The sequence below is a fragment of the Podarcis pityusensis genome (genome assembly GCF_964106645.2).
Source record: "Podarcis pityusensis genome assembly, chromosome: 1".
Lineage (NCBI taxonomy): Eukaryota > Metazoa > Chordata > Lepidosauria > Squamata > Lacertidae > Podarcis > Podarcis pityusensis.
The window spans coordinates 129,928,621-129,941,008 of record NC_138028.1 but is presented as its reverse complement, the minus strand read 5'-3'; the positions used below and the strand labels follow the sequence as shown (position 1 = coordinate 129,941,008).

The following is a 12,388-nucleotide window of genomic DNA, read 5'->3' as shown; positions in this document are numbered from 1 at the left end:
CTGCAATTCACCCGCCCAACTGCCAAAGCGTCAGCCAATCAACACCACCCACTGATGCAGCAACCAATCAAACGCCCACCCTATGCACTACCCATGTGTAAGACGACCCCCACTTTTTACCATGATTTGAAAAGAAAAAAAACATAGTCTTATACACGGAAAAGTATGGTAAGTCAATAATGTGCGGTTGTCAGAATAATGCTTGGATCGAAAGAACCCAGACAGACGGAAGGGTAGACAAAGGGGCATTTTGAAAACAACGCACAAAGAAACACAGCAAGCCAAACAATTCAGTATAACAAGGTGCTTTCAGCAGCTGAGAAAGATGGTGAAACGATGGAAAACGAAATGCCACGCTTTCCCAATGAAAACCACACAAGCATAGGAAACTCTGTGACTCTGCAGTACTCAACAAAACCAGTCTTAGGCTGCTATTGCATCTTGGCTGACCTGCCTCAAGAGGAAGAGCTGAAACTCACCTGCGGAAGGAGTGGAAGTAGCAGCAGGGGGAGTTGGAGATGTGAAGCCATCGGCAAGGGGCTGAGCCCCTGCAGCAGCGGCAGCAGCATCTGGGGCGGCAGAGGATGGGGCAGTTGCAGGAGTGAGAGGAGTGGGAGCAGGGGCAGAAGTAGCAGGAAGGGGAGAAGTGCCAGCAGAACTGGCAGGGGCTACGTGAAAAGAGGAGGAAGAGGAGGAGTTAATAAGGAGTTACGGTTAGCAAGGATTAGAAAAGCTTTCGAGTATTTTGTGCGGAACGTTCCACAAACGCTTAAAACTCTAGCCCCAAAAATGGCAGCAGCGGGGGGGGGGGGGGGAGGAAGGATAGGTAGAATAATGTTTATGTAGGGAAAGGGTTACCCCTTAGGTACGCAGCAAAAACGGGGTGGGGAATGGGAGGAGGATTTCAATGTAAAACATCACCTTTCCCCCTGACAGGACTCAAAGCAGCTTACAGATAATTGCCATTACCAAGGAATCGCCCAACCCCAAGAGGAGCCCCCCCCCCTGAGATTTACCTGGATACACACTGGGAGGGGACGGAGTAGGGACAGCAATAGGGACTCCCACACTTCCACTTCCGCTGTTCTCTCGACTGCTGCTCCTACTGCTAGGATGGCTCCCTCCACTGCTCCCGCTGCTGCTAAAGAAATAATATAAAAACAAACAAACCACAAAGGCATCCATATTCCATTCCATGCCAGGCACACGCAGATTGCTAAACTTCACAATTTTGGGGACAAAGAAAGGCGTGCTGCCGTTTTTCCCCCTATGTCCAAGCTAAAATCAGGGTACATCACTGACGAGTAACAGCTGCCTGCTAGATTATAGGAGATGGCTTTCAGGACCCTAGAAATATCAACTCTTAATGGGCAAAGGGCCAATATTAGAAGGAGGTTGGTTTTATCTGCATTGCTTAATACTCCACAAGTAAAAACGCTTAGGCCTAAAATAGTTTTTGGCATGACACCATGAAATCTCACCAACATACCATTACATTTTATGCTGGCCAGGGCTAATCTGTTCTGCAGATCAATTTCCTTAGTGCAGACCTATCTTAGGCCAAGGCCTTTTCCCAGCTTTTACATTACTTCTGCAAATCCACATAAAGGAATTAAATCAGTCATGTTTCTTATCTATTTCATGTTACCAACATTTTCACAGGCACCAAAGTCTCATCTACAGGTTTAGGAATAATAATAATAATAATAATAATAATAATAAATAATGTCTATTCAGCATGGAATCTCAAGTTTCAGAACTTAGTGGGAAGTAACAATAAAGGCTCATGACAGCATCACCCTCATTTGTAGACACCACATTTTAGAAATAGTGCACGACCATGACCGTCTTATGGTGGAGAGGCAAATAAATACAAGTTATAACAAACAAACAAGCAAACAAACAGGATACAGTTCTATTCAAGACTTCATATGCTACAATACACAATTCAGCAAGCAAATTGTGTATCTTTTAAAAAAACTCTTCCTAGACAAACAACTTCGCAGTATACAACATGTAGCATAAAGAGCATGGTTTCCCTCTAACTCCCAATGGATTTCCCAAGAAATCACATGAATTTATGAAGTTCTAAGTGAAGGGTTGGAGGGAGGAGGGGGGGTTAAAAGCAGATCACTATAAAGCTGTGTTATGTGTCTTAATTATTGTTAATATTTTGTGCAGGAGCAGACTGAATACCTGTAAGTGCGATTCCTCTGATTCACAGAAGCTGTCCTAACAGGGCTCTGTTGCGAGGGAGCCATATTACGGGTAGGGCTAGGTACATAGTCATTTGGTACCACTGGAGGACGCACTGGCTCCAGTGTGCGATAGGGAGAGTGACGCCTACACAAGAAAAACATATGTATGGAAGCAATTTCAGACAATGAAATACACCAAACACCTTTGGGCAAGGCAGTGTAGAACTCCTGCTTACTGTTCATATTGAAAATGCACAGGGCAGGATCCAGTCCACCGCCGGGGCAGCGCCTGTGAAGGATTCCCTTGGGCACAACAGAGCCCAATTTTCCTACTCCCCCTTCACGGTGCACAAGAAGGCGGTGCCAAAAAAGAGGTCTTTGCATGCCACCCATGTCCCCAGCCAGCTCTCCCTCTCCTCTCAAAGTAAGTGACTTCTGCTCTGGTGCATCAGTGACTTGCATTAAGAAGAGACAGCAGACTGGGGAAGCATGCAGAGAGTTCCTGGTCCAATCGCTGGTCTATCATGGTGCCTGCGATGTGCCTGCACACTTAGTTGGTCAGAAGAGGAAGAGAGAAAATGGGACTCTACTGAGCCTATAAGAACACTCCACATGCTGGTGCCGTGCTTCTCAGTGGACCTAACTGGGCCCATGAAATTTCTCTGTTCATGTCATACAGGATAATCAGGGCCATTACTTTTTCTAGGTACAGCAGTGTAGAGCTACTCTACAAACAAAAGCCCAAAAGGCTCCTGCCGAAAGAAACTATATTCAACCATTATTTCCACCTCCTGGCGATGCTATGAATGTGCTATCTGCCTACAGGGGAGAGAGACAAGACACCTCCAAAGCCCACAATGTCATTTTGAGGCACTAATGAGCCATGAAGCAATAGTAAAAGCAAGAAAGGATTTTTACCTTCCCTTTTTGCACCCTGCCCCCTTTCCAATGCGCGTGAAGTTGTACTTACCCAATCGTTCCTTTCCCTGACATTGGCGGACTGGGTGGCTTCTGGGTGGGTGGCGTGGTACGAGGCAGGCCACCCATTTTCATATTCTGTGTACTAACCTGCATGAGAGGCAATGGGAAGAAAAGCAAACCTCACTAAACTCTTCAGGTCAGCGACTGAGAATAAATTAAGAACCCTTTGTGAACTGATCTGCAACATTAAAAAAGCAGGGGGATGTGCAATAATAATAATAATAATAATAATAATAATAATAATAATAATATAGAAGCCCCAGTGGCCATGCACCTATGTGCAATTTCTACATACAATAGTTAAGATGTGCTCAAAGGACTTGTGGTTCTATGGCGTGTTTAAGAGTTGTTCTGACTGCATGTGCCTTTAGACCATCACATTTAACTTCCAATCACCAGCAACAAGGAAAGTGTGCCTATTCCAAGGCAAACTTTGCTTACTAGGTTCAAGGCAACATCCTTTCCCTCACTGCATTTCTAGCTATGCAAATCCTGCCCATGTCTGCTCAGAGGTAAGCCCCACGGGGTTTGATGTGGTTTGTTCACAAGAAAGTAGGTTTAGAACTGCAGCCTAGAAATACAAATGAGATATTTTACTGAAATGTAGGGTATAAATGAAAGACAAATGGGTTTCCAAACTTTATGTATTATAATACAAATCAGGGGTGGCTCACTTGTGGCCCTCTAGATATTATTTGCCTACGACTCCAGACCACTGGGCTATGCTGGCTAGGACTGATGGGAGTTGTAGTCCAACCACAACTGGAGGGCCACAATATATCCCTGAACTATATAATACATAAAGTTTAAAAATACATTTGTATTGCATGTGTCCAGGACGTGCCTAGGGGTTTGGCTACGGCACCCCGGCTACACATTCTAGCGGTAGCAAATGCAACTCTGCCACAGCACAACACATGAAGTGTCTCTCAAAAGCACTTTATACTTCAGGAAACCACTTGTTTCTTGTTGACTGAGTGGTGGGGAACCTGCAGCTCTGCAGGTGTCATTCGATTCCAACTCTCCTCTCACCTGACCAACTAGAGAGTGCTAGCTAGGGTTGATGGGAGTTTGGACCCAGCAACTTCGGGGTGGTTGTGGGGGTAGGCAAGAGGTGGCCCGCCACCAACCTGCAGTGTCTATGAAGCTATTAGATGTGCCTAGGACAGGGAATGAGTTATACGTAACGTGAAACCCTTACACCACGTATTACAAAAGCACAAGGGGGAATCCTAAAAGCTCAATTTAAGAAATAATCCGGTATCCTCACTTCCCAAGAGGGATGCAAAGACCAGGCCAAGTATTGGTGAATATCTCATTCTGCTGAAAAGAGTCTACTCTGAAGTAACAGAAGCCAGTGTAGCAGTAGGAATATTGCTGCTTCTGCACCCTTCGTCCTTGTCATTCAAGGGCACTTGTGCTGGTCCCATACAGTCTTTCACAGGCTTCCTCAACCTCGGCCTTCCAGATGTTTTGAGTCTACAATTCCCATCATCCCTGACCACTGGCCCTGCTAGCTAAGGATTATGGGAGTTGTAGGCTAAAAACATCTGGAGGGCCGAGGTTGAGGAAGCCTGGTCTTTCAGCTTTATAGTTTAAACACTGCAGCCTTTCCCAAAAGATTTTTTCCCCCAAAGTATCTATTTGGACACTTTCTATCTGCACTAAGCACTTTCATAAATCAACTTCATATATGAAATGAAGCTTCACTTGCAACACCACCCTAATAAAATATGGCCTTTTTAAAAAGAAAAAGAAAAAGTGACATTTTGTGCATAAAAGACTATATCACCAAGAGTTATTTCTGTCATAGATCACCTCGTTTTTTTAGGATTGGTAGCCATTTTATTGATCTGTTTCATGAGATGCTGATGACAAATTACATTTACGATGCTGCAAATGCAAGCCATGAATAATTTAATGTTTTGTGTTCATCAGCATCACAGTGAGTTGATTTTTTTAAAAAAGAAAAAAAATTCACTGCTTGTTTCCACGTAAATCACAAACATGGGAAAACTAATACTTGTGTTTGTGTATGGAAAGAGCTTGTGTGTGTGTATGTCCGCGCGCTGCTAGGAAAGCTACCTTATCCCTGGACTATGAATCTAAAATTTCATATTTTAAAAAGCAACACTTTTACAAGACAGGATCGCCCACCACATCGTGGAGCATGAGGTAGAGCATTATAGAAAAGACACCTCAACCTTGAAAGATCTTTGAATCTGGGAAAACTAAGTTTTCAAATTTCAAAGTTGGATCCAAAAGTTGTCTGTCTGTCCCCAATAACTGACCCATATGATTGTTACAGGATGGTTGTATAAATGCAGCTAAATAACATGCCTACACTTTTTCTTCTGGATAAATTTTCGAGATCACTACACTGCATTTTCTACATACACTATCCAAGATTCACTACTAGGCATGGAAATATTTATCCAGGTTCAATATACACTAAAAGGCAAGCTAGTAAAATGTTTTTTTTTTAAAAAAAAAAAATTCTGTCTTTAAGACACCCCCATGTATAAGACAACCCCTATTTGGGGTGCAACAACCAATCGCCAGTCCACCCTATGCACTATCCATGTATAAGACACCCACTGATTTTTGACATTATTTGGGCAGGGGGGGGGGGGACTTAGTCTTATTCACGGAAAAATATGGTAAACTCCATGATTTTTCTTTTAGGATTGCGTGTGACTCAACCTCTCACAATCACTGGGCTTTTGTCCTCCGCCAGAGGTGCAATGAAAATTTCTGTGACCTTGTGGGGTTTCCACACAAAAATCACAGCATTCAGAACAAGAATTTATCTTAAAATAGGTTGAGAGCTAGTTCACACAATCAAAGTATGCCATTGTCTTTGAAGCAGATATAATCACTCTGCTACAACAGGAGCCATGATTGGCCACAGATCATCAGCATGTACACATAAAGAGGAAAAACTCATGTGGCCACTTTTAGCATGAATGTGAACACTGCAACAAGTTAAGAAGCCTTAAAAAAGCTAATATAGATTACAAAATGTAAGCAGTATCACATGTGTGTCATTTTAGGATGCAAGTGCGAAGGAAGGAAACCCACCATATTCAATTTTATTTCCGTGATCACAATCTAGGGAACAATAAACCCTGTTGTGTTTGGAGCTTGGGTTTTACAGCGTAACAGCTCCACAACACACAAACTGATTTTGACACGAGGATTTTCAGAAGCAGCTAGTTAAATGACAAGATATTTTAGACTTCTAAGAAAAGAAAGCAAAAGTTTCTGTGGGGACGATTAAACCCTTAGCATCGCTGAAAAGGTTTCAGGATTGTGGCACATATGCCTGGCATTAAAAGAGAAGCAACTTTGATTTTACATGGCTATTTTAGAAGCCAGATATGACTAAGATGTTTGCCATTTTCATTACACGGCTTTGATTTAACAGTATCCAGATTGGCAAGAAGCTAGGGGTAAAAGGGGGGGGAGTCTGTGCAAATGAAAAGATTAAAGAATCAACACCCTCAAGGAGGATGCAAAAAGATGGAATCTTTTACAAAACATACATAGCCCCATTTTCTTGTACTCAGCTCTACTACTTAGTTCAGAAAATTAAGAGCCAACAGAGGTGTAACAAGCAATGAAAGGAAAAATAAGCTGCAAAATTGTTTAAGTATCCCAAATATATATGTATTTTCCCGAACTCAATAACTGGAAAGCAGGGGAGAGAAAGAAGAGGTTCTTAATTTATCTTCAGAATGAACTGTGAAGCTTCAACAAACAGAGAACAGTCTTTGTCAGTTACACTTTTTTTTTATATTTCCCTTGATTAAAATTCAAAACATCATCTCTCCTTCACCCAACTGCTTTAGGAGCTCGCTCGCAATAATCTAATATTGCTCGCATGTCATGCAGAATTATTAAGGAGGAAAGCACTGCTGAAACAATGGAAACAGCATTTCCTCACTAAATGTGCGTGTGGTGTAGGCAGCAGCAAATACAAATTCTTCAGCAATAGGTATCAAAGTGGCCTTCAAGCATACCCTGCAGATTTTAGGTTGGTGTTTTGCATTAGTGTAAACAGTGGGGGTGCGGGAGGAACATTTCCAATGGACCCTTCTGCTTCCAGGGTCCGGGACAGAGGGAAAGGGTTCCTTTCCCCACAGCAGCCCCTCTTCTCTCACCCAAGTCAAGGAAGTGGCCAAGCATGAGGAGTAGGGGAAAAGGTCTGTACAACTGCTGAGGCTTTCCTACTTCACCCAAAACCATGAACCTGGCAAAGGGAACAAAGGATCTGCGCACGGGGTTGGTTCAATTGCAACACCTGACAAACAATACATATGTGCTCCAGTGCACACAAAAAGCGGCTACATCTGAGAAGCTACTCCCCAGGGGTTGTTAGATCCCAACCCCCAGCTGGCATGGACAGGGTGATGGGAGTTGTAGTTCACAACATCTGCAGGGCATCATATTGGCCACTTGGATTTTGAGGATTTGAGGAGGCCCAACACTTGGAAATGCAGAATGTGTACGCCTCTGCAGTCAGCCTAGTAGTGGAATGTTTTTATTGGTCCATAAATGGAATTAAATAAATATATCAGGGGGAAGTCCCTTTCCGCATTGCACCCCCTTTTGTCAAAATTTATACCAGTTAAGGGCATGGGCACACAAACGGATTTGCCATTTTCAGCTAAAAGATACTTGGAAAACTAAGGTAAGAGTGACATATCTGCTTTGGGGGCTGAGAGCTCCTTACCATGGTCAGTTACATCAGATATATATTTTTATCACCTTCAATCATTGCCTCACATTTGCATGCTACCCATTCAAGGAGCTCAGGACAGCATACACAGAAATTACCCCATATTATACTCACAAGAACCCTGTGCGAAGCGGATGAAGGTGAAAGAGTTTGACAGCCCCAAGGAGACGGAATTAGCTTTGTGTCTGAGTGAAGATTTGAACATGGATGTCTATGATCCAAGTTCAAAACTCTATACCATGCTGTGTTCAGTCAACTAGAATCCTAGACGCAACTACGTCAATATGCATTGGTAGCACTATATGTTACTTAGCGGCAAGTCCCACTGACTTCAATAGTACTTACTCCTAAGTAAGACTGGCATCTTTCCTAAATGACAACAGTTAGCTATAACACATTCTTAAAAGTATCCTCCATAGACCATTAAACGGCTTCTTAACTACCTTCTGAAGACTGATAGGTTGCTCTTCCTGGAATCTGATTATATTCTTAAAGTAATGCAAGGCAACATATTAAGTAGGCATCTAGGAACCAGGGATAAGGGATCCATTAATGATTCTAGTGTTGGCTGCTTTTTAAACTAGCTGCAGATATCTGTCGATCACTGGCAGAAGATGGCAGATTCCAAGTATAGATAAACTGGCTAGATTATGGGTTGGTTAATTAATAAGCATGGGTGTTGAAGACACATGTTCCAAGCTGGACTTTAACAGCAATTTCATATGGATAATTCCACTCAGTCTAGCTCAGACTCTTAGTCTCAATGGGTTTGAGCCCCATGTTGGGCAAAAGATTCCTGCACTGTTGGAGGCTGGATTATATTACCCTACCGGTCCCTTCCAACTGTATGATTCTATGGTAATTCAGCTCTTAACAAAACAAAAAGGAGAATTATTCTTCATAGCATTCTTAGAATGTCTATGAATGCCAGTGATGAAATGCTATCCTCAGAAAAAGGGATAAGAAATGCTGCTTGCTTGCTACTTCAGTTCCAACTGAGCACCTACGCTCAAACTCCTAAACTGATGTTGGAAAGCAGTAAACACATATGCAGAAATATTTAAGATGGAGGAATTGTGCAGTGTTGATCCATTTTGATGAGAAGCTATTTCTTCCCTATCCTTAAAGAATCTCTCATCTAAGCTAAGATATGAAGCTGCTGGAAATAATTTGTGTATGCAGAGCAGGTTAGGCATAATTTCATTTCCTAAACCCGAGTTTGGCTTAATTCTTCCCCATCACAGTTGTTTCTCATGACACCGGAAAGCATGTTCCACATTTCCAAACTTGAAGAAGCTTGCCTTTTGTTAAATTACCGTATTTTTTGCTCTACAAGACTCACTTTTTCCCTCCTAAAAAGTAAGGGGAAATGGGTGTGTGTCTTATGGAGCCAATGCAGGCTGCGCAGCTATCCCAGAAGCCAGAACAGCAAGAGGGATTGCTGCTTTCACTGCGCAGCGATCCCTCTTGCTGTTCTGGCTTCTGAGATTCAGAACTTTTTTTCTTCTTGTTTTCCTCCTCCAAAAAGGTGTGTCTTGTGGTCTGGTGCATCTTATAGAGCGAAAAATACGGTACATTTTAATTATTAGTATAATTAAACATAGTGAACAATCAATTACCTGATCTTTACATTTCTAATTAGTTTCAACCGGATTTCAAAATCTTCCGCTGCTTTTCCAATGGGAGCTACACAATTAGCTCCATGTGCTCAGGGGGATCTGCAATGTGCTTTTCCAAGCTGGCAAGCCAGATAGGTTGCACAACAACTAATTCCTGACATGTCAAGGACTGGAAAGAATATGTTGTTCCAATAAAAAACCAGAAACCCACTGCATGCCGGAAACCCTTGAGCACACTTAAAAGTAACTGAATTTTTAAAATGTCTTTGGGTGCAATTCTAAAAGAGTCGGATCACAGATTAAATACCATCAAGGATTTCAATCAGATTGATTTCCAATGGAATTTAGGCATGCCCATCTTTTTCTATATTGTAACTTTGGACTGCAAACACCATGACATGAATGAATGTATTCAAGCATGATAACACTGAGAAAAATGTTAAGCTCTTCCTAATACTGTTCAAAGCTACAAAGTGTGGGGGAATCCATGTAAATAAGGGCAGTCTCACAATATAGTTTAAGTTTTTTATTTGAGCACAGCTATTTGTGCCAGTGTACTGACTTGCAATAACAGTGTAACGTAAGTACTATACGTATTTCCTAGCAGGTTTGGCAGTCCCAGAAGTGGGCTGTGAATGGCTAGCTGGTAAACATCACTTTTTCATAAAAGAATCATGCCCCACATTACTTTTGATTTTTCAAGACAGGCAAGCTTGCAAATTCAAGCACTATTCATAAAAGTAATCAAATCACATCATATATAGGATAAAAAGATCATTACACAGGGGGAGATCAGAGGTCACAAATATACCGTATTTTTCGCTCTATAGGACGCACCAGACCACAAGACGCACCTAGTTTTTGGAGGAGGAAAACAAGGAAAAAAATATTCTGAATCTCAGAAGCCAGAACAGCAAGAGGGATCGCTGTGCAGTGAAAGCAGCAATCCCTCTTGCTGTTCTGGCTTCTGGGATAGCTGTGCAGCCTGCATTCGCTCCATAAGACACACACACACATTTCCCCTTACTTTTTAGGAGGGAAAAAGTGAGTCTTATAGAGCAAAAAATACGGTGTTTTTTTTTTATCATGAAAATCATCCATTATCCAGATCCTTACGGTCATCATTTTGTTATGCTTTTAAAAATGTTTTAAGACCAAAGAATAGTGTTCAAGGCAGTATTCCCTCCCATCCCACCCACCAGAAATTATCACTCTCCCCGAATGTAATAGTCTGAAGAATAAGAATGAAATTCAGCCCTGTCGTTTCTTACCTTAAATCTAAGCAACCACTTAATGCATAAATGAAGCAAATAAAAGAGGTAAGGAAGAAAAGCATTGAAAGGTTAGTTGAAATTTCAGGATATGAAGAGAGAAGGGGGGAAAAAGAAAGAAGTTAAGCATTTAGCATCAACAAAATAATGTATCAGTAGATCATAGAAAGAGTGATTAAAGCAGAATATGTAATGGTTTTCGAGATGAAATTTATAAAGCCACTATTAGAACCATCTTAAGACACTATTAACTCCAAGGTCAGCACTCAATGTTTCAAACACTATTTCATGAGAGACAGCTAGAGAGCCACTATTAACCCACCCATGAAAGAACCTCTGGCAATCAACATCTTATTTCTACATGGACTAAGTTAAAAAAATTATTTAGAGTAATATGAAGCAAATCTTACTACTGCATGTACGAATTTCAACCAATTGAGAAATAACAATTTTCAGGTTTTTTAATTATATGTGTGGCATATTTCACAACTCCCATTCAATACCAGAGACAATGAGTGTGACCAAACTTTACCTAATATAGATGTTCTCACAAGCCTTCTGCTGTTTAACCTAACATCATTAAAGGAGGTTTCATGGAACTGCATACACTACTTGATTAAATATACACATTACAATTTTTGATTTATTAAATTAAAACCCATCAATTTTGCTTGATAACCCAGTCATGGGTCCAGCTTATTCACTCTACTTGTGAGATGTAGCTAACAAAAAGTAACTTTTGTAAAAGGTTTTCATAGACATGGTTTATCATTGCTCTGCAGAACTTTTTTTTTCAAAATAACCTTTAAAACCAGATTGTTCATGAAGCGATTACAAATAATCTATTTGTATCATAATTGTAAAACCCAAGGGTTTTTTAATGTTATGTTTTTACAAAAAAATATTCAGAGCAGCTAATTCAGAGTGGAATTGAACTAAAATCTCTAAATATCAGTATTAGGTTTTATTTGACTACTTAAAGAGCTCTACAACTGATTACCACATTTTTAAAGCTTTAATGATTAAAGACAGTATAACACTGTAAATACTGTTTATGCATTTTTCTTTCTTCTTCAAAAGTTTTTTTATTCAGAATTTCCCTTTCAGATAATACAGTGTGCATGCACTACTTGTCTCCTTGATATTTACACTGCTGAAAAGAGAATGTAACTCCATAAATCAAAGAGACACTACATTTTCTGCACTCCAAGGGTAAACATTAGTGTAACTGGTACAGCAATTTCAGCTTTGTAAGAATCTGAAAAGCTTATAGACATGCATTTTAAAAGGCACTATAGAATAGGTTTCAAATTCATCAATATTTAAGACTAGTACTTGTTCAAAAATTGTGCATTTTCAGTGAAGTTAACTAATTAAAGTGGCACTTGCCTCCAAGCGAAGAATGTTGGAATATATTTGTGTACTTAAACGTTCATTATGGCTTCACTGATGAGATTTATCTCCACTTTTTTGAAATGTAAACAGGCATGTAATGCCTGTAGTTCAGGAGTCATCAAATGAGTAACTAAGGCTGCACTCCTAACCCCACTTACCTGGGGGTAAGCCCCATGGAATTCT

The 12,388-nt window shown here is 40.9% G+C and overlaps 1 protein-coding gene and 1 long non-coding RNA gene across 17 annotated transcripts in view; both read right to left on the bottom strand.

Moving 5' to 3' along the window:
• ABI2 (abl interactor 2) overlaps positions 1–12,388 on the bottom strand; it is a 72,493-nt gene that overhangs the window by 15,456 nt on the left and 44,649 nt on the right. For 2 of the 16 annotated variants that reach the window (XM_081017596.1, XM_081017593.1), the window contains exons 4-8: positions 10,811–10,828; positions 3,169–3,266; positions 2,197–2,343; positions 1,017–1,141; positions 480–668 (exon numbers count right to left, since the gene is read on the bottom strand). In XM_081017596.1, coding sequence (XP_080873722.1) covers positions 480–668; positions 1,017–1,141; positions 2,197–2,343; positions 3,169–3,266; positions 10,811–10,828 — 577 coding nt within the window. The remainder of the gene's footprint in view (positions 1–479; positions 669–1,016; positions 1,142–2,196; positions 2,344–3,168; positions 3,267–10,810; positions 10,829–12,388) is intronic. The other 14 variants (XM_081017601.1, XM_081017603.1, XM_081017604.1 and 11 more) reach the window with 14 other exon arrangements.
• LOC308459465 lies at positions 5,803–9,348 on the bottom strand. Its single transcript, XR_013978040.1, has 2 exons — positions 7,869–9,348; positions 5,803–7,431 (listed from the first exon to the last, which is right to left on the bottom strand). It is a non-coding gene; the product is annotated as an uncharacterized lncRNA (long non-coding RNA).